At 51.6% G+C, this 25,742-nt stretch overlaps 1 protein-coding gene across 5 annotated transcripts in view; it reads left to right on the top strand.

Moving 5' to 3' along the window:
* The window catches only part of ADAMTS14 (ADAM metallopeptidase with thrombospondin type 1 motif 14), a 92,726-nt gene extending 83,633 nt beyond the window's left edge, over positions 1 to 9,093 (top strand). For 2 of the 5 annotated variants that reach the window (XM_082424410.1, XM_082424409.1), the window contains exons 18-22: positions 1 to 133; positions 1,982 to 2,189; positions 5,015 to 5,144; positions 5,254 to 5,364; positions 7,073 to 9,093. In XM_082424410.1, coding sequence (XP_082280536.1) covers positions 1 to 133; positions 1,982 to 2,189; positions 5,015 to 5,144; positions 5,254 to 5,364; positions 7,073 to 7,566 — 1,076 coding nt within the window. In that variant the 3' untranslated portion in view covers positions 7,567 to 9,093. Of the gene's footprint in view, positions 134 to 1,981; positions 2,190 to 5,014; positions 5,145 to 5,253; positions 5,365 to 7,046 lie in introns of all 5 variants that reach the window. The other 3 variants (XM_082424412.1, XM_082424413.1, XM_082424411.1) reach the window with 3 other exon arrangements.
* The last annotated feature ends 16,649 nt before the right edge of the window (positions 9,094 to 25,742 follow it).

The raw sequence follows: 25,742 nt of genomic DNA, 5'->3' as shown, positions 1-25,742 counted from the left end.
GGATCCAGTTCACCAAGTACGGCTGCCGGCGCCGACGAGACCACCACCTGGTCCAGCGGCACCTGTGCGACCACAGGAAGAGGCCCAAGCCCATCCGCCGGCGCTGCAACCAGCACCCTTGTGCCCAGCCTGCGTGAGTGCTTCTGGGGGAGGGACGAGGAGGCTGACCGCAGACCCTCTCTCTGCCCTGACGCCAGGACGAGGGGCGGGTGAGCCTGCTTCCGCCAGCGCTGGAGGGTGGAGGCACGTAGCCCCCGCAGCCGGGACCTCCTGAGCAGAGAGCACCCACACGCCAGCCCCTGCCCATGGCCAGCGCCGCCTTCCTTGCCCGTCCATCCCCTCTGGGATTTCTGCATTAACTTTCACTCCCAGCAGGCGGAAGATGCTGCCTTTGTTCTGCCCCTCCCAGCATTATTTTACAGATGGGGAAGCTGAGGCCCGATCTGGGGACAAGCTTTCCCTCAGTGATCCAGGGGGTCCACGCAGGCGAAGAGGATTTCAGTGTTTCCAGGCCTAGGCCAGGACGCTGTCTACCAGTTCCTCTCTGCCCAGTCATCTGGGGCCCAGGGATGCGGTCTGGCCTTCCAGCCCCCAGCTGTGGGCTAGCCCTTGATTGGGATGCCCTGGCCTGAGGACACAGGCTCCGTTTGAGCCCAAGGTCGTGTTCTTGGGGTTACTTGGAGGTGGCTTTGGGGAGAGGAAAGAGCTGTAATTTGTGGAGGATCGATGTCTGGTCTCTGAGCCTGTTGCCCAGCGCCTCCCCAGCCCCAGCAGGCTTGTCTAGCGGCCCCCAGGTAGGACCGAGGGTGGCTGGCCAGTAGGAAACCATGAAGAGCTGAGCCCATCCTCCTGCCTCCCAGGAGTCCTCCCAGGGTTAGGGGGTTCCAACTCGGCCTTGCTGATCCACAGCAGCTCTGATCCCACAGGATAGAGGGACCTCAGAGCCAGGGCGGGAGCTGGTGACCGGTGCTAGAGCCTGCCATGGCCTCCCTGTGCCCGGCCCAGGCCACGATCCCCAGCCCCCTGGCTCTCCATGGTTCTTTTTTATGCATTACTTTTTATTCAGGCCACTTTGCCCACAAACATCTGTGATCACAGAGCATGTGGGGCTATCTCTGCCATGACCCCTAGCAGGTCACCCCACCCCGGCTTGTCTCCTTATCTGTAAAATGCCAAATGAAGTTTCGGGGCTTTTTGTTTTGTTTGTTAGGGGAAGGGGTTGGCTAAAGCCGTGGTTTACTAAATGATGCCTCAGGAAACAGAGGGGAGTGGGAGTTGGGGGCTGCCCCTCCCTCCACCCCACCAGAGCAGTTTTGCTTTTGTCTAACTCTTCCAGTGGGCGCCTGCTTAAGATGCTGCTGGAAGTTGCTCTGTGGCCAAAAGACGCTTGGAGACTAGCGGCTTAGCTGATCAGCACCAAAGCTCTGCAGGCACTGACGGTGATAATAATAGTGCCTGCATTTATGACATGCCTACTGCATGCCATGCACTCTGCCATGTGCTTTACATATACAGGTCCTTTAATTGTCCCAAGAGCCCCATGGTAGGGGCTTCTACTCTGCAAGCTGTGATTTTCATCTGTTTTGTGCTCGGCTGAATGTCAGTACCTAGGACAGTGCTTGCACATGATAGACTCGCAAATATTTATGAAGCGTTGAAAGAATCCTGATGTAAAGATGGGGTAACTGAGGCTTAGAGGGGTTAATAGCTTGTCCAAGGACCTGCAGGGTGTCAGGATTTAAATATCCATTATACCCATTTTTCAGATGAGGAAACAGAGGAGAGAATACGTGACCTCCCTAAGGCCACACACCTGACAGCTGCAGAGCCACGTGGATGGTTGGCTTGGCCCCCAAGCATTCTGAAGCCCAAACCCTCTCTGTGGCTCCTGCCTTTGGTGGTTCAGGGGGTGGGAGTGGCCCTGGGAGGAAGTGTCCCATAGTCCTGCCTTTCCTCCACCTTTCTCCCTGTCTGTCTCCAGGTGGGTGACGGAGGAGTGGGGCGCCTGCAGCCGGAGTTGTGGGAAGCTGGGGGTGCAGACTCGGGGAGTGCAGTGCCTGCTGCCCCTCTCCAACGGTACCCACAAGGCCATGCCGGCCAAGGCCTGCCCCGGGGACCGGCCCGAGGCTCGCCGGCCCTGCCACCGTGTGCCCTGTCCAGCCCAGTGGCGGACGGGAGCCTGGTCCCAGGTGAGCTGTCCTCAGGGCATGGGAGGGGCTGGGCCGCCAGGCACCTTCCTTGCAAAGTCAAGGAAGAGGAGGGTCTGGGTGGAGGAGCTGCAGAGAGATCTGGTGCTCCCTGCAGGCGGAGTGTTTCTGGCTGAATTCCTCTCCCCACATCTGATCTGATTTTTCTCAAAACTAAGTCCAACAGTATGCTGGGCCATGGTTTTGGGCTTGGCCTTTATATTCATTCACTATCAGCTTTGACGTTCACAGAGTTATTTAGGAGGCCTGGGCTAATATCCCTGTGTTACAGATGAGCAAATTGAAAGACATTCTTGTATTAAGAAATATTTACTGGGACTCCCCTGGCTGTCCAGTGGTTAAGACTCCGCACTTCCACTGCAGGGGGCACGGGTTCAATCCCTGGTCGGGAAACTAAGGTGCCAGCTACGTTCCAGGCACACTGTACTAAGAATGCCTGGAGCCCATTACCAGCCAGACAGACCTGATTCTTGTCCTCGGGGTGCTTACAGTCCAGTGAGGGAGACATAAGAGACAAGTACTGATAACAAAAGCATTTACAGGTTGCAGTTGGAGCTGAGCAGAAGTAAACAGGGTAACATATCAGGGAGGGCCTCTCTGAGGAGGTGACATTCCAGCTGAGACCTGAGGTGTGAGCCATATGAAGACCCTGAGGCAAGAACAACCTTGCCATGTTCCAGAAACCTAAAGGACATTGGGACTAGAGCTTAATGAGAGGGGCAGGGGTTACACGAAATCTTTGGAAAGTGGGCAGGGGGTCAAATCCTGCAGGGCTTTTTGAGGAGTTAGAGTTATTCTAAGAGCAGTGGGAAACTTGAAAGGTTTTAACGTGTATGTCACCAGCTCTGATTTCAGGTTTAAAGATCACTCTGGCAGCTCTGTAGCAAGTTCATTGCTGGGAGGCCAGGGAAGAAAAAGGCAAACAGTAAGAAGGTTGTGGGATAGTCCAGGGGCCACAGGGAAGTTTTTTCAAGTTTTGGGTTTTCTCTTAAAAATTCGTTTGATATGAACCTTGAAGACATTATGTAGAGTGAAATAAGCCAGACACAAAATGACAAATACTGTATGATTCCACTTATGTGAGATACCTAGAGCAGTCAAATTCATAGAGAGAGAAAGTAGAAGTGTGGTTGGCAGGGACCAGGGGAGAGGGGAATGGGAAATTAATGTTTAATGGGCACACAGTTTCAGCTTGGGAAGAAGAAACAGTTCTAGAGATGGATGGTGGTGATGGTTACACAGTAATGTGAATGTACTTAATGCCACTGAACTGTACACTTAAAAATGGTTATGATGTAAATTTTATGATCTGTATATTTGCTTACAATTTTTAAAACCTCATTCGATCATGGAAATAAGCACAATGATGTTTATTGTAATAGCAAGATATCAGGAAATTTTCTAAATATCCATCCATAGGAAATTGGACCCCCCCCCCAAAAAAACCCATGGGTCTATTCATGTAATAAAATACTATACAGCAAGAAAAATGAATAAGCTTGAACTGTACTTATCAATATAGATAAACCTCAGAAAAACAGGTGAGAAAAAGCACTGAAGTATGAAGAAAAAAGCACTACCAGTGGGGATACCATTTACTTAAAGTTAAAAAAGGCACAACACAATATTTGAAAATGCGCCAGAATACTGATTTATTAAAGTTGCTAGTGGGGGTGTTTGAACAGGCGTTCATGACCAACTTCCTCATACTTTCCTGTAGGCTTGAAATATTGCATAATACAGAGTATTTTAAATAACTAAAAATCCCCACACAACCTGTGCAGATTTTATATTCTTCTCCATAATATATAGCTTTATTTGTTTGAATATAAACCAGAAAGACTGCTGGTCCATAAAGGGCCCCTTACATAAAACAGAGAGGTGACAGCTGGTGGAAGATAGTTGCCCCTGTAAGATGGGCAGAGCATTCCAGAGCTATTGCTGTTTGTAATTATTCCTCCTGGGAAGACGAGCCGTCTTTGTCCCCCTGTTCTGTGTGGCATGTGACCCTTGTGTCTCCCTTGCTCATCACCTGCCCTGGTATGAGAAGTGGACCTTTGCAAGTCCTTCCCATCCCGCTAGGAGAGGCTGTGCTCAGTGCCTACAAACCCAGTGACCTGGTCACGTGGGGCACCCTTGCTTTTCCTGAAGCCACCCCACCCCTTTATCAGAGTATGTGGGTTCCAGGGCATGCGGTGTGTGGCAGCCCTTTCAAATGGCCTTCTGTTCCTTGTACCCACACCTTTCCCTCTTAGAGAAGAAGACACTTTTGAGCATGTCTCTGCAAGCTGAGTGTTGGAAACAAAGTCATTCAATGTCAGAGCTAGAGGGGTCCGTGGTGACCCCATCACCCAGCTCTCTCAGCTTAGCCGTTGTTACAATCTGGGTTCCTGCATCCCCTTAACAAGGTATCATCAAGTGCATGGACCTGCCTCAGGTCCCTTGGGCTAGTGGATGGCAGCGGGGTGATACACAAAATATTTAAGGACCCAGGCACAGGCCAGACAGAGTGGACACAAGCAGTAGTGCCGGAATGGGGTCCCACAGGCCCCCTCCAGATGGTGGGAAGGTTCAGGGGGCTCTAAGATCAGGGCAGTGGCTCTTTCCCACCTGGTACAGGAGTATTTGACAGTTGCTGTGCTGTCCTGAGAGGCTGTTGAGAGCAGTCCTTGCATGTCCCTCTGGTCCAGCAGAGACTTGGCACCCTTCTCTGTCCCCTTTCTGTCCTGGGCACTGGCTGGACTTCGGAGCTCACCGCCTCCTTCCTCTGTCTCTCCACACCCCCCACCCCTGTCTCCCCACGGCAGTGCTCTGTCACTTGCGGAGAGGGCGTCCAGCTGCGGCAGGTGGTGTGCCGGGCCAACGCCAGCAGTCTGGGGCAGTGTGAGGGGGACAAGCCGGACACGGTCCAGGTCTGCAGCCTGCCCGCCTGCGGAGGTGAGCCGGGTAGGATGTGGGGGCCAGCCCAGCTCCTCTGGCCTAGACCTGAGGCCCAGCTTGGCTGGCTTCCCAGCGCAAATACTAGAGCTGCTTTTCCCCCTCACAGGAAATCTCCAGAACTCCACAGTGAGGGCAGACGTCCGGGAACTTGTGACCGCAGAGGGGGAGTGGATGCCACAATCTGGGCCCCTAGATCCCATCAACAAGATATCATCAAGTAAGTGTATCTCTGGACCCCACCCCCTCCCCAGTCTTCCAGTGTTCACGGCATCGTGGGCATGGGCCGTGCAGTGGAGTGGACCCAGGTTCCAGTCTGTCCACGTGACCTTAGCCTCTTGGAGCCTTGGATTCCTCAGCTGTGAGGTGGGGATGATGCTTATATTGGTCCATGATTCCTTATCTGCAGTTCCAAAATATTGAAAGCTGCAAGTGTCTCCCTAAATTTGGTGCAGACTCACTGGGCAGCAAAATCTGAACTGAACTAACGAGAGATTAGTTATTTTTTTGCTGCGGAAACATTGCCGTATTTGGTTGCAAGGTGACCTCCAGTCTCCACTGGGGACATTATATAATATGAATACACTGAATATTACTCTTCTAACCTCAAAAGTTCTGAATTATGAACCACATCTGGTTCCAAGATTTCTGGATAAGCAGTTGTAGTTCTGAGCTCTCTTTATAGGGCTGTTGAGAGAATTAAATGAGATAATGCATGCATTCCTGCGTAGCAGTCAGCCAACAACAAATATAGTAGCAGTTATTTCTCTCTGCTTCATGATCAGGAGCCCACCAGCTCACCCACTCATCTTTCCATCCATCCGCCCATCCGTCTAACCACCCATCCATCCATTAATAAATATTAACTAAGCACCTACTATATACCAGGCTCTATGTTCTGTGCTTCCTTTCTAGGTTCCTTCTCTGTTTCCCTTTCTTACCTTCCCAAGGACCAGGGTCTGACAAGATGAGTAGCAGAAAGATCCCAGACCCTAACTCCTAGTTAGAGGATCAGTTGGCTGTGTGACCTTGTACAAATTTGTGAAACTCTCTGAGCTCAGCGACCACATCTGTAAAATAGAGGGGTCTGATTCAATGTCCTCAAAGGAGCTTCTGGCTCCAGTCTTGCTGCTGGCTCTGCTCCTGTGCTGAGGCTCAGGGTGTTCAAGTGCTTGGGTTTCCTTTCCTTTTCCTCTGGGAGCAAAGAGGAGCTCTGATTCTGATCCTAGATTCTGGCGCCATCTAGAGGCCACTGGCTTTCCATTTTCTCTAGTCTCTCTCCTGGTCCCCTAAGCCAGCACCCTACCTTTTCTCTCTTTTCTTTCTCTCCCTCTCCCTCTATCTCTCCCCCTCCTCTCCTCTTCCCTGTCCCCCTCCTTTTCTCTTTCCCTGGCAAAAATTAATAGAAAGCAAAGCTCCTGCCTTCACATTGTCTGGAGAGACCTACCTGAAGTTATCACAGAAATGCAAAAACATTTTTAGATGACATTTGAACAAAAGCAAACAAAACTAATATAATGCCAGGAACTTTACAGATGCTATTTACAATAATAATATTATTATTCATTGGTAAATGTCAGCATTATCCCCATTTCACAGAAGAAACTGAGTGTTGGAGAGTTTAAATGACTTGCCCGAAGCCTTGCAGCTTTAAAGTGATAGAGCCTTGATCGGAACCTAGATCTGCTTGATTCCAAATTTATTGGTGGGGGGCTTACTGTTCCAAATGCGTGCTCACCAGGGGCAGGATGTTTAAGCTGCTTGTCACAGTGTGAGTAACCCGGGCATCTGCCTGGCCCTGGCCAGAGTGGATCGGATTCCTTTGGGTTGATTGGGAGGTGGTGAGGGCGGGAGACGGAGGGCTGAGTGGGAGTTGTAACCTGGCTGATGGGCGTCCTCCAGCATCGGTCCTTGTGCTGTGTGTGCAGCGGAGCCCTGTGTGGAGGACAGGTCCATCTTCTGCCAGATGGAAGTGCTTGATCGCTACTGTTCCATCCCCGGCTACCACCGGCTGTGCTGTGAGTCCTGTACCAAGAAGGCCTCGGGCCCTGACGCGAGCCCGGACCCCAGCCTGGCCTCACCACCACCCTTCTCCACTCCTGGGAGCCCCTTCCGAGGACCCAAGTCCCCTCCAGAGGCTGTGGAGCCCGCTGTGGGACCAGCGGGATCAGACGACCATCAGCATGGCCGACCCACACAGCTCCCAGGACCTCTGGGCACAAGCTCCCCAGTGAGCCAGCGCCGCTTTGCTGCCCAGAAACTGAACCCTACAGTATTCTGGGGCACGTCCCCTAGTGCCCCCCGGGGACTGCCCTGGGGCTGGGCTGGGGCCCCAACACCAGTCTCTGAGGATAAAGGGCAGCTCAGGGAAGACCCGAAGCATCCAGGCCCCAGCCTTCCCACCACCTCCCCGGGGACATGAGCCGAGCCGAGCCCATCCCGCCAGTCAAGTTTACACTCTCTGTGCTGCCCCGGACATCCCGGCTCAGAGGACACACAGCGGGGCCGGGGCAAGCACGGACTGCCTTTTAAATTATTTGCCTTCTTATTGTTCTAGTTTGGGGCTGTGACACTTTTCAGCCCATGAAGTGGGTCTATGAGGAAGAAAAAGATCAGGGAAAGCCCTAACCGGAGATACCTCAGCAAGCAGCCCAGGTGACCGAATCGAACCTCTCAGGGGCTCCTGTCTGTCTCTCCTGCCAGGACTGAGGGCCAGCTAACTCCCCCCAGCACACACACACAGCCACCGGGCCTCACACCGCCTCCCTTTGCCAGAAATTGTGGGGACCCCTGTGGAGGCCCCGTGTACCAGGCCCGTCTGCCAAGAGGGGCAGAGCAGGGCCGGGGAAGGTGGGGGGAGCACTCACAGGGTGGTCCAAGAGGAAGCGGGCCGGGGCCGAATGTGGTCGTGAGGCTGCAGGGCTAGGGTGGGTGGGAGGCCGGTTCATCTCAGACCCAGCTCTTCGTAGCGAGAGCTCCAGGCAGCGCCTCTGGGAAGGCCAAGGCGCAAAGTCCACCTTGCATTCGCTGGCTGGAGGGCCGTGTTGGTGGCCACCTCTGCCCCTGAAGATGGCACTTCCTACTACTTCTGGTGCCTCCAGTTTACAGGTGGGCCTTTTAACCTCACCCCAGCCCCCCTGAGAAGGGGGCTCTGGACACTCTGGAACATGTGTCCTCATCATCCAGGGGGTTCCCAGCTGGTGCCAGGCCCCCTGGCTGGACCAGGAACGGCAACTGTGGTCATCACTCCGGCGCGTGAAGAGAGCACGGCCTGGAAGGTGACTTTGTGGGGCACAGAGGAGACGTGAGTTCTCAGGCTGAGCCCTGCCAATCATTGCCCTCCACCAAAGACCGCTCCTGCTGGAGTCATGGGTCTTCTTCTCCCACCTGGCTTAAGCTGGACCAGAGTCCACTCGTAGCCGGGTCCTGGGGGTGACAAGGGCCAAGTGCCCCAGGGCAGGACGTGAGCCTCTGCCCCTCGTGCGGGTGGGGAGGAGACAGCACTGTGGGGCCTCAGCTGCACCCGCGTTACCTCCGAGGGCAGGTAACTTCCCTGGGCCCTCTGGCTCTCAGGAAGCCGCCCGGTTCCCAGGACCTCTCCCAGGGGTCCTCACTCTAAGTCACGCAGAGGGTCTCCCAGACTCCTCAGCAGGCCGTAGAGGTGCTGGCTAGTTCTTCTGTTCCCAGGGCGAGGGGGCCGCTCTGAGCCAGGCTAGAGGAGTAGGAGCAGTGGGCCCCGGGCGGCAACCCCCGGAGAATGGAGGCCCTAGAGGGGCTCCCCAGGTGCCCCCTCCACCCGCTGCCTGACCCCTCCCGACAAGGCTGGGGCACACACTGAACCATTCCTGCGCGACCCAGCCTGCCTCTGTTAAGTACCTTTGAGATCCAGATCCTTACAATTTTATGTATTTATTAATATTGTCCTTGGTGTTTGTTTTGGACCCCAGAACATTGTGCTGTGTTTTTCTTTTTCTCTCTGTTTTAGTGGAAAGGGCCAGCAAAGCCAGAGCTCTAATGTGCTGGGCTGGTAAGATGATTGGGGTTGGGGGTGGACAGGGAGGGGACAGAGCCACGAGAAGACTCGGCCCCCAGCCTCCCCGCCGTGGCCCCACTTGCTCTGGGGCTCCTCTGAACAGCACCTCAGGGTGGAGAGGCAAGAACGGGCCTGGGAGCCTGGGGGGTCCTACTTAGACTCCTCCACCAAGTAGCTGTGTGGCCTTGGGCAAGTCACTGTCCAGAACTTGGTCCAAAGGGTGGAAGCACCTGGGAGGTTGGCATAGGGAAGGACGTTCTAATGAACTTTCAAACACACAGGGGGTGTCTCCCTTGGAAGGTGGTGAGCGCTGTTTCCCTGGAAAAGTCCGTGCAGGATGTGGATGCCAGACAGGAGGTGGAAGGAATGTGCTGCATCTTACTGGGCAGGGAGGGCCAACATGCAAGGTGCTGTATAATTTAAAACTACCCCTTGCCCATAACAGACATCATTAATCCTTACCACACCCTTGCAACGAGTGTATCACAGGCCCCTCCCTGACATTTGTGGGGCCCAGGGCAAGAGGAGACCCCCCTCCAGGGACCTCACACGCCTGTGTGTGTCTAGGCCTCAAGTCCAAGCTCCATTTACATCCCTGTGCAAACAGCTTTCCCTTGGAAACTGCCCCTTCTAAACAGCTACCACTTGGGCCTAGGGGTGCCTACATGGTGACCCAGTCACACCTTAGGGGGACTGACCTAGGGAGATGCTACCACAGGCCCTAGATTTGGGACTGTTCGGGCAGGGCATTCTGTGGGCCATTGTACTCATAGTGTAGCCTGCAAGGAGGGAGATCGTGGACCCCGGGTGGGCACATGCCATTGGTGCAGTGCAGTCCTTGCCATGGTGGGTAGTACGGGTGGAGTGGGGCCCTCTAAGAGCCCCAGCACCCCAGCTCTGACAGCAGTCCTGGCACATTTCACGGGGCAAGGATAACACATGGAAACACATGCCGATGCTTCCCCGTCTCTTGCCCATGGCAGACATTGCCAACCCATCCGTGCATTCTCCCCCTAAGAGTCCTTCACATAGCGCTCCAGGTACTGACCTCTGATCAGCTGCCATCGCCAGGACAAGGAATCCTAACAAATAGGATAATACTTGGCTGTCTGTGCCACTCATGAAGATGGCAGGGTGATCGTAAATGGAAACATCTTTGGTCTTGATGAGGCTTCCAGCAACAGGGAAATAACATTCTTGGGGGCACAAAACCAGACATACAAACAGCAAGCACCACCACAGACACTTACAGCATTTCTTTTGGTAGTTCTGCCATTTGCTGCGTGAATTGTCATAGTGGGTAATGAGCTGTGACTCAAGGAAACCTCAGCTGGGGGGTGGCCCTGATGAAGTGCAGAGGATTGGGAAGCAGCTAAGTAAGAGGGTTTTTATCTTCTTTTCTACAATGTAAAGTATTATAACTAACAAAGCTACACAATTTTTTTTTGTATGAGAAAACCAGGTTTATCTGCTGTGTCAATTCTAGAGTATTGCAAACAACAAGATCATAGGTTAAAAAAAAAAAAAAAAGGACAGCTCATCTGGCCGTGCCACAGGAGTGGGCCAGAGTCAGGGTTTGGGTTCCTCTAAGCCCCCAGGCCTCCACCTGTGGAATCCTGCCCCTTTTCCAGTCTTCTGGTGGCCCTCCCATCCCTGAGGGGACTGTGGCCTTGGAAGCCCAGGCCACGGCCCTGACCAAGAGTTACCTACACCCTGCTTAGGGTGCAGAGAGCTACAAGAAGATATCAGGCCTACCCTAACAATAAGAAGAAGCTAATAATCTACAAAGTCATACCTCTTAGCCCCAGGTGGATTAAATTTCAGAGGGTGACAAGTCCCTAGAAGACAGAGGGCCCGTGTGCCCTTCCACCTCTGGCAGAACATGGAAGAGCATGGAAGAAAGTGGTCAACAAAGAAGCAGAAAATGCAACTGAAATTTTAACAGATTTTTAAAGGTTAGGGTGACAATCGGGAATCATAGGGAGCCCCGTGCGCAGGGGAGTCTACACCTACTCATCCCCTCTTCTCCGCAGGCCTCCTTTGGATGCACACGAGGAAGATTTGGGGCAGGACAGGAGGGCCTGGAGAGCATCCCCTGGGGCTCCAACCCCAAGTTTGAGAGTGCAAATTAAGAAAACAATACCTGTTCACAGTGCATCAGGACATTAAATACCTGTACATGAAAAACTATAACGCCTTGCTGAGAGAAACATACGAATATCTAAAAGAAGCCTCAATATTGTTAAGATGTCAAATTCTCCCCAAAATGATCTATAAATTTAATGTTATTCCACTCAAAATTCCAGCAGACTGGGTGTTTTTTAGAAATTGGCAAACTGATTATAAAATTTTTATGGCAATAAAGATCTAGAATATCCAAAACAATTCTGAAAAAGACCAAAGTGGGAGGATTTACACTACCTGATTTCTAGGCTTACTGTGAAGCTATAGTAACCAAGACAGTAAGGCTTTGGTGTAAGAATAGATGCATAGAACAATGGAACAGAATAGAAAATCCAGAAATAGACTCACACAGCCATGGTTAGTTCTCAACAAAGTGCCAAGGTAGTTCAATCAGGACAGGATAGTCTTCTCAATAAATGATGCTGGAAAAATGGAAGATCTGCATGGAAAAAAATAAATCTCAACTTTCACCTCGTATCATGTGCGAAAATTGACTCAGTCAAAATGGATAATCAACTTAAAGGTAAGAACTAAAACCATAAAACTTACCGAGGAAAAACATTTTTAAAAATCTTTGTGACCTTGGGTTAGGCAAAGATGGCACGAAAAGTATAAGCCATAAAAGGAAAGCTTGACAAATTGGACTTGGTCAAGACTAAAAACTTCTACTCTTCAAAAGACAGTGGTGAAAAAAATGAGAAGGCAAAAAACAGAAAAGAACGAAACCCCACAAGCTGGGAGAAGATATTTTCACATCATATACCTGATATTGAACTTGTATCCAGAATATATAAAGAGTTCTTAACCCCCCAAAGAATGGACAAAAGATATGGACACTTTACTAAAGATATACAATGACAAATAGATACGGGAAAAGATGCTCAACATCATTGGTTATTAGGGAAAGGCCAATTAAAACCACAAAGAGATCCTACTTCCTACCCATTAGAACAGCTAAAAGTAACAAGATTGACCACATCAAGTATTGGGAGGATGCTGGGCAACTGGAACTCTCATACATTTGGGTGGGAGTGCAAAGTGGTAGAGCCGCTTAGGAAAACATCTGGACTGCTTCTTATAAAGTTGAACGATACACTTACCTACAACTCAGCAACGACTGCCCTATGTACTCACACAAGGGAAATGAAAACTTTTGTCCACAAAGCAACCTGTATGCAAATGTCCATTAACAACTTTATTCAAAATAGCCTTCAACTGGAAACAACCCAAATGTATACCAAATAGTGAATGGATAAATAAACTGTGGCATATCCATACAACGGAACACTACTCAACAATAAAAAGGCGTGAGCCACTCACACGTACGTGCACTCATCAACACACACAGATATTCACAGCGTTCTGCGAAGTGAAAGAGCCAGGCCCCAAAAGACTACACAACAGGTGAGTCCCTTCACAGGAGATTTTGAAAAAGATAAAACCCTGAGGACAGAAAACAGGTAACTAGCTGCCAGAGCTGGGGGTGGGAAGGAGACTGGGAGTGAGCATGAGGGAACTTTGTGGAGAGCTGGAGATGCTCTGTATCTTGATTCTGGTGGTGGTTACACACATTTGTCACACACATTTTCCTGTGTGCAAGTTATATCTCAGTAAAAAAAATAATAATTTTTAATCACATAACCAGGGTAATGGGAGACTTCTGTCACCCAAGATCTCTGTGAAAACGCTGCACTGTTTTCCTGGGGAAAACTCCCCTCCCCCAATTGGACAGGGATTCTTTTGACTCCCAGCATCACCATTTACCAGCTGGGTGGAATTGGAAAAGTTATCTTCCCTCTCTGATCCTTAGACTCTCATCTGTAAAATGGGCATACTTTTTCCCTATCAGAATTGCTGATCACTCCTTGAGCTGCTGAGTGCAGTGTCTCTGCCTCCCTAGGCTGCAGGCTGCTGGAGGAGAGGCATGATTCTTTTCTTATTTGTATCTTTCTCTCTCCACCCCCTGCCTCCCAAAAGGCCTCAGCAGAGGCCCCCGGGACTCCTGGCTGCGCGCTGCTGGAAGAAATGTGCACGGACAGCCAGAGGCGCCCCGGCAAACCCTCCGCTGCTGGGTGAAGGCCCTGTTCCTGCTGCCGGGACTCCCTGGGAGGGGGTGACCACCAGGGTGGCGGTGCCTCATCGCTCCTGGAGAGGTGGAGGCAGCAGGGCGCCCGCCAAGCTCAGAGTCCCCCTGGGACAGGCTCAGGGAGGCAGGGGGCCTGGCTCCACACCAGCTCTCGGCCCCACGTGCAGCCTGCCCTGCCACCGCCTCCCTTCCAGCCTCAGCTCCCTTATTTGCAAAATGGGAATACGGAACGACTCACAAGGTTGGTTTAGAGCAAAGGAGAAAGTGTTTATGAAAGTGCTTAGCAAGTGAGGAATTACTATTGTTCCTAAAAATCTGATGATGAATAATAACATTAAAGAGATCTGGGGGTGCAGGTTTCAGTTCTGCCTCACAGGGGCCCTGCCAAAAGCCATCCAGTGGCTTCCATTGCCCTTAGGGAGAAGGCCAAAATCCTTCCCACAGCGGCCGAGGCCCTGCTGGTCTTCCTCAGAGGATGTTTCTCCAACCTCTGCTTCAGAGAACTTGGTGCACTTGTGAGTTGATCTCCGTGGTGACTGAATAAGGCCTGTCTGCCCCCTAGACCGTGAACCCATGACGGTGGGACTTGCCCTTAATAAATGCAGCATTTGCAGGATAAACAGGAATGCACAGAGGTGGTGGGTTCCCTGCCTCCCTTCAAAGTCCCACAGGGCTCCCTAGATTCTTCCTGGGGACCAGGCCCTGGAAACCAAGAGGCAGCTGGAAGCCAGGAGAGGGGGTGAAGAGCCCACTGGGCCTTGCAGCTGGAGGTCGAGTCTCCTAGGAGGAGCCTATCACTGGCTGGATCGGTAAGAGGACAACTTAGGCCTTCAGTTCATACAAGATTAGCAGCAGGAGAATGTGTAGAAATGTCTGACCCCCTTGTGCAAAGGGGGAAACTGAGGCCCAGAGAGACCGAATGACTATGCCCAAACCAAACCAGTGGTGGCAGCGTCCAGGCCAGGAGTTAAGATTTGCCTATGCTCATGCAATATGTTCCTGACAGATCTCACATCTCCTCTTAGGCCAGTGGTTTCCCACCCTCTGTTCCATCTAAGCTCCAGGTGTTACCATGTGGGTTGGGAGGAGTATAGGCCCTGGTGAGGGAGACGATGCGGGTATGGGCTCAGAAGCATCCTGTGGAAAAGAGCAGAGACCAGATTGCCTGGCTTCCAGTTCTGACTCCATCACTCACTGTGTGATCTTTGGCGAGTTACTTAACCTCTCTGAGCCTCAGTTTCTTCATCTATAAAATGGAAATAATACATATTTCACAGGATTAGTGTGAGGATTAAGTGGTTTATTTTTGCATGCGTTGCATACGTATCTGTGGTACGTGAAAAGCCCTTAGGAGAGTGTGTGCACATGCTAAGTGCTACGTAAGTGTTAGCTGCCATTTCCATTCTATTCCTACCTCCCCCAGCTATTCCTACAGCCTCTCAAGGGGAGAGTGGTGGTGAGGGTCACATACAGCAGATGCAGGGGGTCTGGGGATGGCTGAGGGGACAGGAACGTCTCCAGCATTCTGTCCTGCTCTAGGCTACTGAAGTTCAGGAAGTCCGTGTGCGGCCAGGGAGACTCTGAGCGGAGGTGGCCGCGTCCCCCAGGGAGGGCTGGGGGTGGGCACAGGCCAGGTCACACTGTGGAGGCTGAGAGGGTAGAAGGACGGCGCAGCTGAGAGAGGGTTTCAGCCACGCAGGGATGCTGGGTGGGCACCCATCCCGGGCAAAGGGAGCTGGAGGAGTTGTTCATCCATCTCTGGGCAGTTGGGTGAGCCCTTGGTGACGCCCCTTGGGGGGATGCTGATTCAAGGCAAGGGTCCCCTAGTACAAAGACTGCCGAAGGCTGGGGGCGACGGTTTGTGAGCAAGGGTATTATCTGGGGGCTTCCGTGAGAGCTGAGTGGGAGGTGGCAGTGGGCGGAGAGAGATGGGGAAAGGGGGAGTGGTGGTTGAATGCCAGCGGCTAACAGCAGAGCTCTTCCCTGGGACCCACCCACACAACTCCTGCAAAATCTCCAGAAATCCCAAATGCTCATGATGACTGGATTCCTCCTGACAGTTTGTGCAGGAGCCAAATTCTGCATCTGGGTTGATATGAGGGGCAGAGCTGGGGCCACAGGCAATGGGCCCCCAAGTCTCTATGTTTGCAGGAGCCCCAGAAATCTTCAAACTATGGGAACTGGGAGGGTTCAAGGATTTCTCACCTGGAATGCCATGGGCAGGGGGACGGAGGGTCACAGAGCCACAGGGGACTAAATACTGGGCAGGAGCCCTGAACCAGGAGCCTGGGATGATTTTTTTTGCTAATATATACTGTACTTGGGTCTGACACTGGCATTGGGCCAGTTTGCAAGGTGCTTTCACTAAATAATCTCATTCTGTGTTTCATTATTCCACCTTACAGATGTGGCCACTGAGGCACTGAGAATAAAGGGACCTGTCCAAGGGAGGCATCCAGAGCTGGAAGGTGAGCCCCAGTCTGGGCCCTGCCCCTAGGAGGCCGGTGAGTGAAGGGACTTAGCCCTAAGTCCCCGGGCCAGGCCGAGACAGGCAAGGGGCATTTGCTGGGTAAGTGGTGAGGAGAGGGGGTGCCTCCCGCCTGCAGCCCCTCCAGCTAGCTCCCCAGGTTCCCGGGGCACCCTCTGCTGGGGGGGGCGGGCAGAGCTGGGTGGGGGAGAAGAGGGATGTTGGGGGCAGCCTTGCAGCCCGGTTCGGGAGGGCTGGGGCTCCAGGGTGCGCGGGACCCACCTCGCTGTCCTGGGGAAGGGTGTTCCTCCTGTGGCCCCTTGACCTTCCCACCCACACCGGGCACTGCCAGACTGGCACGAGGCTTCCACCAGGTTGCGGGGTAATAAATCTCACGCTTCCCTGAGGCCCGAATTGCATTACTGCACTTTATCTCAGCGTTGTGCTGTGGGAAAGACAAAAAAAATCTTTGGGATTCAAATGTGTGAAAATCTCATCCTGTTCTAAACGTAACTAGGGGAGCTCACTAAAGAAATCTCAGGAGGCTCTGATAGAGCAATCACCACTGACGAAAGAAATGTCACTGAAAGCAAATGACTGGAGCCACTCTTGCCTTCTGAGTGAGCGGCAGAATTTGTATCACCGATAAGTGGGTCTGCGCTGCTGGGGGCGCTGAGAAAAGTGAGGCTGCATAAGGGGCCCCTTGTAACCACGGAGCGCACCCTTAATGCAGAGAGAAAATGGCTGTGGCGACGGGGTGGGGGGGCCACAAAGACAGAGATGGCAGCGGGGGCAGGTGGGAGCGGCTGGGGGCTTTTTAGGATGCAATTTGCCTAATACGTCTAATACTTAATTGTTCTGGCGTGGCTGTCCCCTCAGTCCTTTGGGAATGTCCAAATTAAGGGCTTTGCGTGAGTCAGGATTTTTGTTTATTTCGGCGGAAATTGAGAGAAACGAACTGATGCATGCGTGAGGATAAAGGAGTGAGCACAGCCCTGGAAATGGGAGGGCAGGAATGAGGAGCTGAGCAGGCAGTGCCCCCCCCACGCACACACACACTCCAGGAAGTCACAGAAGTACTGAGGAGGGCGCCAAGCTCTGCGCAGAGAGTCTGGCCAGTTGAGGACCTCAAGGAGCAGGAACCCCGCGCTGACGGCTGGGTTTCAGTAGAGAAATCGCCTCTGCTTTAGCGACTTTGTTGACATGGCACGTATTTGTGTTGGGATAGTTGGGGTACTGCCCGTCTGCAAGCGTACCCCACTTCTCTCCCATGGAGTCAGAGCCTGTCTGGACTTGGAAGGAGCCTGAAAAATTTATGGACCCTCAACTTTACAGAATGGGGAGATAGGCCCAGGGAGGAAGTACGTACATTCTCGGGGTCACACAGTGGGCTATGGCAGAGCTAGGTGGCTCCTTTTGTCAAGTGGGTCTCAAACCCAGAGTGAGGAAGAGGCTGGAGTGGCAGGGGCAGGAGAGACACACTGGGGGCAGGGAGGCGACAGGGCCTGGCTGGTGATGGGGGTGGGGGAACTGGCCAGCCACTGCCAAGGTTTCCCGCAGACTCTGCCTGGAGGTGCCTGGGGGAGCTGGGCAGGAGTGAAGAGACCAGCTCTGGACGTTGCCTGGAGGGAGAAGGGCAGAGAGAAGGCACCATCGCACACCCACAGTCCCTAGCCCCGGCTCTACCGCCCCACGCGTCAGCAGAGGATGATGTTCTTCCGTGGGGAGGTGGGTCGCAGCCGGCAGCGTCCCCTCCACCACCACCACTCGGACCCCACGTCGGGGAAGCCCAAATGCCGAGCTCCTGGGTAAGTCCTCACCGTCTGCTCAGAGCCCCTGCCCACCAGCCTATTCTAGGCCTGGAACCTTTGGTTCTGGTGGGGCAGCACCCACCTGGAGGTGTCTCTGGTCCCCACAGTAAAGGGAGAGTAAAGGGAGAGGGAAAGAGTGTGGTCCTCCTGGGCCAGCACCTCATGGGTCAGGCCCCACCAAGGCCACGGCGGCTGAGGCTCCAGGGCTGCCAGCACCCACCGAACACCTTCTGAGAGGCAAACGCCAGAGCCCAGCCTCAGTGAGTCGTGGGGAAGGGTGCAGAGGGTGGGCAGGGGCGTCCTTGGAGGGTTGGCATGGGCATGGATGAGACACTTACAGAGCCTGTCCATGTCCTAGGGAGCTGTGAGGATGGAGTGACCCATTCTCTCTCCCTTCTACCCAAATGGTAGCTCACAAGGGCACGAAAAGAGGACTGTGGTCTCCCTTCCTGCAGCCAGAGAATCTTAGAATAAGGAAATCTTAGAATTTTTGAATCATAGAATCCTAGAAATACGTGATATTGGGATTCTAGAAATAACTGAAGCATAAGATTTTAAAACACATTTTAATGCACCTTGCTCTTTTATTTACCATCGTATCTTGGAGAATGAGAAAATATGTTAAAAAAATACTAGTAGTTTTCTTTGGGGTCTTGACTCTATATTTTACTTTTCCCAATTTTCTCTATTCTCCAAACATTTGCAATGAGCATGGATTTTTTTTTTTTATAATGAAAAATAACAACATTTAAAGATAGCACGGTGCCTCTCATTACCAGAGGTGGTAGGCTCTTAAAACTGAGTGGAGGCTAATAATGTCCTGTTGGCTGGGTCAGTCCTTTTTTTTTTTCCTCACATGCAAAAATATTGAAAAATAAGATTTTTGTGTGTGTCTTTCTTTTTAAATTGGAGTATGGTTGTTTTACAATGTTGTGTTAAAACACAAGATTTTAAATTCAGTTGCTAAAATATAAAAATCTTGCACTTGCAGAATCTTAGGAAAAAAGACACCAACCTGCCCAGAGAGGTGAAGCAGCTTAGAACTTTTGGCCAGGGGCTCTCAGAGGACTTCAAAATCACCTGGTCCAGCCCCTCCGTTTATATCTGGAGACTCTAGCGAGAGGGCAGGGACTTGTGTGAGGTCACCTTCTTCTGTGGCTCCCATCTCTTCCAAGGGTGGCAGTGCATCTCCTGGCTAGCAGGCAGGCAGGGGGCCGCGTGATGTTGCCGGCCACTCCTGACCCTTGCCCCAGTGCTGTCTCAGACTGGAGCTGCACCGAGGGAGACGGGCCAGATCCAAGGTCTGGGGGCCTCCAGCCTTGTCTCCATACAGTGTGTCCCCCTGGCCAGGGGGAGGGGCCAGAGAAGCCCTTGAGAACAGAAGGTCACAGGAAATGCCTGGTATAGGGGAGAAACTAAAACACTGTGGTTTGAGTGAATGAATGAATGAGTGTTTGTGATGGTCTTAGTGATTAAGAACCTGGAGTAGGACAGACCTGGGACCTGAGTCTTGGCTGTGCCACTTAAGCACCACGTGGCTAGGTGACGAACCTCCCAGAGACGATACCTGTACCCGTATCACAGGTCTGTGAGGACTAAGTGAGATCCTGCCCGAAGCCTGATACACAGCAAGTGCTTGCTGAGTGCTAGCTTCGTCGTCATTATCGTGAATATTAGTAACAACAGCAAGCGGCCTTAGGACTAGCACCGAGGGCCAGGCCTCTTTCCATTGCAATGGTGGAAACATCCCTCACTTCTTCTAGCTTGGAAAGGTTGCACAGGAATGATGGAGAGCAGGGTCCGGGTGTCAGGCCGCCTGTCTCTATCCTGGAGGCGGTTCTCAGGGCCCGTGCAACTCCACGGCTGTGTCCACGCCCGCCCCACGCTTGGCAGAACCCTGATGGGGTGACCAGATGCTCAGAGTCTGTCAGCCCCCACTCGCTCTCAGAGCCCTTGTCGTGGTGTGCCAAGCTTTCTCTGGCCATGGCCACCTTCCTGCAAGGGACCACCACAGCTGTCACCTTAGGAGGCCTCCTGGGGCTCCGAGTCTCCTTGCCCTCGGCGCAGTAGGGACAGGTCTGTGTTGGGGCGGGAAGCGTTTTCCTCAGCACTCTTAGGGTCCTTGTCTGGGTCTGAAAATTAAACCGATAAAGACAGATTTATAGGAGAAAAGCACGCAGATTTGTTTGATAGAAGTTTTATGTGTCATGGGAGCCTTCATAGGAATCTGAAGACCTGAAGAAACAGGCCTTAGTGTTTCTCTGCCGGGGGTGATGATGGGTGGGTAGTCGTGCGAGGGTGGCGGGTTCAGGACTGTGAGGTGAGTGTAGGAAACTGGGGACGCGTAGTAAGGCCTGTTAGGATTCTTCTCGCTGACCCTTTGTCTTCAGAGATGGAGGCTCCTTTCCTCTGCGTATAAGGGCACCTCTCCCTTGAGGGTTTATGACCTGCTTTAGAGGAGAAGGACGGGGGAAGGGCAGAGTAACCTTCCTGCTTCTGTTGTTTCCTCAGACTCCTTCAGATTAAACTATTCAATATGCCAAGGTGCCATATTTGGGGACAGCGTTTCTTAAACTCCATCATCTGCATAGATTACCCTCACTCTCTTGCCCACGTGGCCTGGGAGGTCCTCACTATGACTGTCCTCTGTGCCCAGATGGCCTCCTTGGGCCTCCAGCCTGTGACTTCAGTTGGGACTCAGCTGTTGGCCCTGGGGCTCTTGCAGAGAGCGGGAGGGAGATGGGAGGGAGAGGGGGAGGGAGAAGGGAGGGGAGGGAGTGGAGGAGGGAGAGGGGAGGGGAGGGAGAGGGAGAGGGAGAAGGCTAGATCTCAAGGAGGGCAGGAAACTCAGCTTCCCAATCTACTAGGGGAGCAGCCAGAGCCTTGTCATATTCCCGGAAACAGCCAGCCTCCGTGGGGCAGCCTGGCCTCTGGTCCCTTTCTTGCTGGAAACCACCTCCTGGTGGACCTCCAGGCCGTCCACCTGAGATGACCAAGCAGGCAGAGGAAGAGGGGAAGACACAGAGCCTCTTGACCTGGAACTCCGAGGAACACCTGCTCCCTGCATCACTTCAGGTGCCTGAGGACTTGGGGGAAGGGGGAAGTGTGGGTGGAGGTGGAGGTTTAGGGGGTGGGATCACTGCTGGGGAGGAACCCAGCTTCCACTGAGGAGAAATCCCCAAGGCCTGCACCCCAGATCTTTTTCTCCTTGAAAAAATTGTACAAGGCATATAGGCTCATTATTGAAAAAAATCTATAAACCTGCTGAGAAAAAAAAAAATTCGTGTTTCTACTTAGCAGACATATTCAGATATGTGCATTCATGAAGTGCATGTGTAAGGGAAGGTGTTTGTACCCACACACACACACACAGGATGTTACTATGTGTGCCATCAGTAACTTCTCCCCTCCCTACTGCCCCTGCAACAAGAATGACATCTTTCCATCCTGAAATATGTCAAGCTACATCTCTACTTTTAATGACACATAGTACCCCATTGTATGGCAAATGATCATTTATTTAACCAAATCCCCTAGTACCATAAATTTAGGTTGTTTCTAAATTTTGTTATTGTAAACAGTGATACAAGGTTGATCTTTTCATGTTTACCTCATTTTTCTCAGAAGACATTTCCAGAAGTTAACTGGAGTGAAAAGTGTACCAAAACCACATCTTGAAGGCACTTGATATATATTTCCCAATGCCTTCCAGAAAGGTTGTTTACATTTTAGTCTCTCCAGTGGTGTAAAAGCACCATAGCCCAAATATTAAAATTTTTGGTTTTCATCATCTTCTCTCAAAAAACTTACAGAAGAAGTCTTGGGCATCCAAACATGATATTATCAGAACTTTTTGAATTTGCTGTCTGCATGGTGAGAATTGACATTCATAATGTTGTCCCCAAGAGTGTAGGACATTCGAAGAGCCTTCTAAATCACTGTCTCAGGGACTTCCCTGGTGGCACAGTGGTTAAGAATCCACCTGCCAATTCAGGGGACACGGGTTTGATCCCTGGTCTGGGAAGATCCCACATGCTGCAGAGCAACTAAGCCCGTGCGCCACAACTACTGAGCCCGCGTGCCACAACTACTGAAGCCCGTGCACCCAGAGCCTGTGCTCCTCAACAAGAGAAGCCACTGCAGTGAGAAGCCCGCGCACTGCAACAAAGAGTAGCCCATGTTCGCCGCAACTAGAGGAAGCCTGCGCACAGCAACAAAGACAACACAGCCAAAAATAATAATAATAATAATAATAAAATACTTCTTAAAAAGAATCACCATCTCAGCTGATCCTCTTGCCAAGTGGTCAGCAAGATGTAGGAGGCAGAATACTGGTCTGGGGGGTAGGAGACCCAGATTCTAGTTCAGCCGTCTTCGTGTCTGACCATTAGTGCCTCACTTTACCCATCACGTAGAAGACAGGAAAAGCCATCTCTGGACTGAGCCTTCCGTGGGGCAGTTATGAAGACTGGGACAGTGGCCATGAGATCCCTTTGTGTTAGCCTGTCCCTTGTATAAAGAGTTATCAAGAAAGTAGGTGTATTAATAATGTGGCTTTCATTCTAGATTAATTTCTGGAAATGAGTGCTTGAGTGTAGGGAAATACATTGCTAACATTTATTGAACACATACTATATACCAGGCACTGTGACATGCCACCTAATATCTCACTAAATCTTTACAGCAACCCTATGAAGTTGATGCTATTATCATTCCCATTTCACAGATGAAGAAACTGAGACTCATAGAGGTTGAGTCACTTGCCTAAAGTCACACAGCTAGCAAAGGGTACAGACAATCTCTATATAGGCAGCTGAGGGGAGATTGTGCAATTGACAAAACACACACCTGTAATTCTGTATGCAGGGCAGCCTCAGTTATCCAGTAAGTGACAGTTTTGCAAAAAGAAAAGGGCTGGGGCTCTTAGTATTGAAATCCACTTACTGATTAATCTAATGCTCTAGCTGGGAACAGTTCTCATATGAATCAGAAGCCAAGACTCAGAGTCGCGAGCTAATTGCAGAAGGTCACACAATGAGCAGCTGAGCTGGCTCTAAAGCCACCAAGCCTATCCTTCCACTCAGTGAGTAACTGCAGAGCTGGAATGTGGTCAGGACACAATAGGGGGTCAGTCAACACCTATTGCAGTGAATGGAATTGGAGTCCCTCTGAGAATTTTCTGTAATTTAGAATGCAGTAGAATACACTTCACTCAGAACTTTCCCTGATCCGTGACTATGGACAAGACCTTCCCTGGGACTTCCCTGGTGGTGCAGTGGTTAAGAATCTGCCTGCTAACGCAGGGGACACGGGTTCGAGCTGTGGTCCGGGAAGATCCCACATGCCACGGAGCAACTAGGCCCGTGAGCCACAACTAATGAGCCTGCGCTCTAGAGCCTGTGAGCCACAACTACTGAGCCCACGTGCCACAACTACTGAAGCCTGCGCGCCTAGAGCCTGTGCTCCGCAACAAGAGAAGCCACCGCAATGAGAAGCCCGCTGACCGCAACGAAGAGTAGCCCCCGCTTGCCACAACTAGAGAAAGCCCGCACAGCAACGAAGACCCAACGCAGCCAAAAATAAACAAGTAAATAAATAAAAAAAAAGAAAAAACCTTCCCCTCTCTAGGGCTCAGTGATTTAATGAAATGCTCCTTGGGCAATTGTTGCAGCCAAGAGCTTGTCCCATTGTCTCAGGGCCTTGAGGCCACTGTTACGTGGATGCAGCGAGTAAGGGGATGGGGAGCTAGAGAGCTGAGGGGCGGACCTGAGCAAGCTAGAGTAGCCGCAAAGGGACAGTGTGTGTGTCCAGGGTAGGGCTCTCAGACACGAGGCAAGTCTTGTAAATGAGGGTGTGGACTATGGTGAATGAGAGCTCATGCCAGTGGATCAAGGACCCTGGATTTCCACAGCTTCTGGTGTTTCAGGAGGAACCCTAGATCCTGAGTTTTAAATCTGGTCTGCTGAGCTGGGCAGAGGTGGGCTGGGCTGGACCCTCCCGCAGGAGCATCTTGTCTTGGAGCCTTCCTCTCCTCCCCATCTGCCTCGCTCTCCTAGTCCAGGGTGAGCAGCTCCAGGTCCAGTGACCTTACAGGGCGGAGGGCCCTCACTTTGCCTAGGCTAGACAGGTCTGGAGGGGACACGGCTAGCTGCTCTAGAAAGAGAGGCCTAGGAGCCAGGGGACCTGGTTTGGGGCGTGACTGAGGGGAGTGATAGTGATTTTTATTGCTGGGATCCCCACTTATTTCTATCATTTGAACTTAGATCATAGACTGTCCAAGTAGGAAGAAGGGACCTTAGTGAGCTGAGGGGTGAACGGAGGCCTGAAGAGAGGAGGGACTGTGTGGGGACAGACGGCTCGTTGAGGGCAGGATCAAGTGCCACCAAGTTTGCTCCCTGGCTCCATGGGAGAGGCTCTGGCATGTGCACACTGATCGTGGGCCCTTCACCCAAATGCTGTCCCTGGTTGGGGCTGGACGATTGTGCACCTTCCTGTGTGGGCAGCCAGGTTTGGAACCCACCCCTATCCTAGAAGTGGTGAACAGATCTGGGAGAGCCACTAATAGGTACTATTTTTCTCCTTTCCCGCTGGCAGGAAGAAGGAACCTAATCAGTCACTACGCTGGGTTAATTATCGCTGGCGGCAAACAAAAGCTGAGCTGAATGGGAAAAACAGCGGGGCGACACTAATCTGATACCCACTCTTACACTCCAAGCAGCCACAGACCCAGAGGACAAGCCTGTGGTCGGACAAAATCAAACTTATTGACCTGGGTCAGTGAGGGAGCGTGGAATGCCTCTGGACTAAAGAGAGCCAGCAGGGAGTGTCTTTTCTAAGGGTTGGGTTCCCCCTGAAGGGTTCTGGAAGAGTCCCAGGGAAGCAGGGGTCAGTCCTGGATTGGTGACTGTTTCTGAGGCAGGATGAGGAGAAGTGGCGATTAACCAGGGGCTGGGTTCTGTCACGGGGCAAGGGCAGCTTAGCAATTGGGTATTCCCAGGAATAAAGGAAAATAGCATCAGAGCTCTGGGGGTCTCATTGGCAAGAAAGCAACAGTCACGCAGAGTGGGGGTGATTATGGCATTTTACAGCTGCGGCATGACCTAGGGAAAAGCTGCATTTTCTGTTAACTTTGCATCTGGCTTTGTCTGTGTCTGTCCCTGCCTGATGACGGCAGGGCTGCTTTTGGTTTTTTCAGTCCGAGTTGATCCTCACGCCTTTAATCTTGTCCAGGTTTTTATTCCTTCACAGCCAAGTCAGCAAAAATTGAAACACAAATTGATTGGCTATTATGGCATCTCTGTTGCTATTTTTATTTCCTTTTGCATACTGAAATGGCCCAAAGGAAATAAAAATTGCAAGGAATGGGTTACTCACATAGAAACTTGGGAAGGGTCTCAACCAAAACCACATGCTTCATGAAGATTCACGTTAAGGAGGCAACAGTTTAGGCCAGACTGAATGAAGGCTCCAGGAATGGACACAGGCTTTGATCCTTAAAAGTAGTACAATGAGAGAAGTTGGGCAAAGAAAAATCTAAAACGTCATGGGTACCCCCCAGTTTGGTGGAAAGGGTCTGTGGATTTGGAAGTTCCTACATGGGCACTGTAACACCTGGTACTTGTCTCCCATTAGGGATAAAGAGCATCTCAGGTGGAGACAGAACTGCTAGCATGAACTTTTACCCTCTCCCAGCTGCTGGGAAGAAAGTATGCAAGCGCTGATTACCCTATGTTAATAATCTCTGATGGCAAACAAAGGCTTAGCAGAAGGGAATTAACAAAGTGCTGGGCTATACCAAAAGCAAAAATAACTGAGACCCTCAAACCAGAGTGGCTGGTGGGCTTTCCTTTCAGGGCGTCCCCTGTAGAACTAGGAAAGTTCCAGACAGGATGGAGAATCCTCATATACAAAACAGGAGTTTTGTTTTTAAAAACAAAATTACATCTGAATAGACATTTCTTCAAAGCAGATACACAAATAGCCAATGAGCACATGAAAAGATGCTCAACTTCACGAA

The sequence above is a fragment of the Balaenoptera physalus genome (genome assembly GCF_965194825.1).
Source record: "Balaenoptera physalus genome assembly, chromosome: 14".
NCBI lineage: Eukaryota > Metazoa > Chordata > Mammalia > Artiodactyla > Balaenopteridae > Balaenoptera > Balaenoptera physalus.
This window is presented reverse-complemented; position numbering and strand designations above follow the sequence as displayed.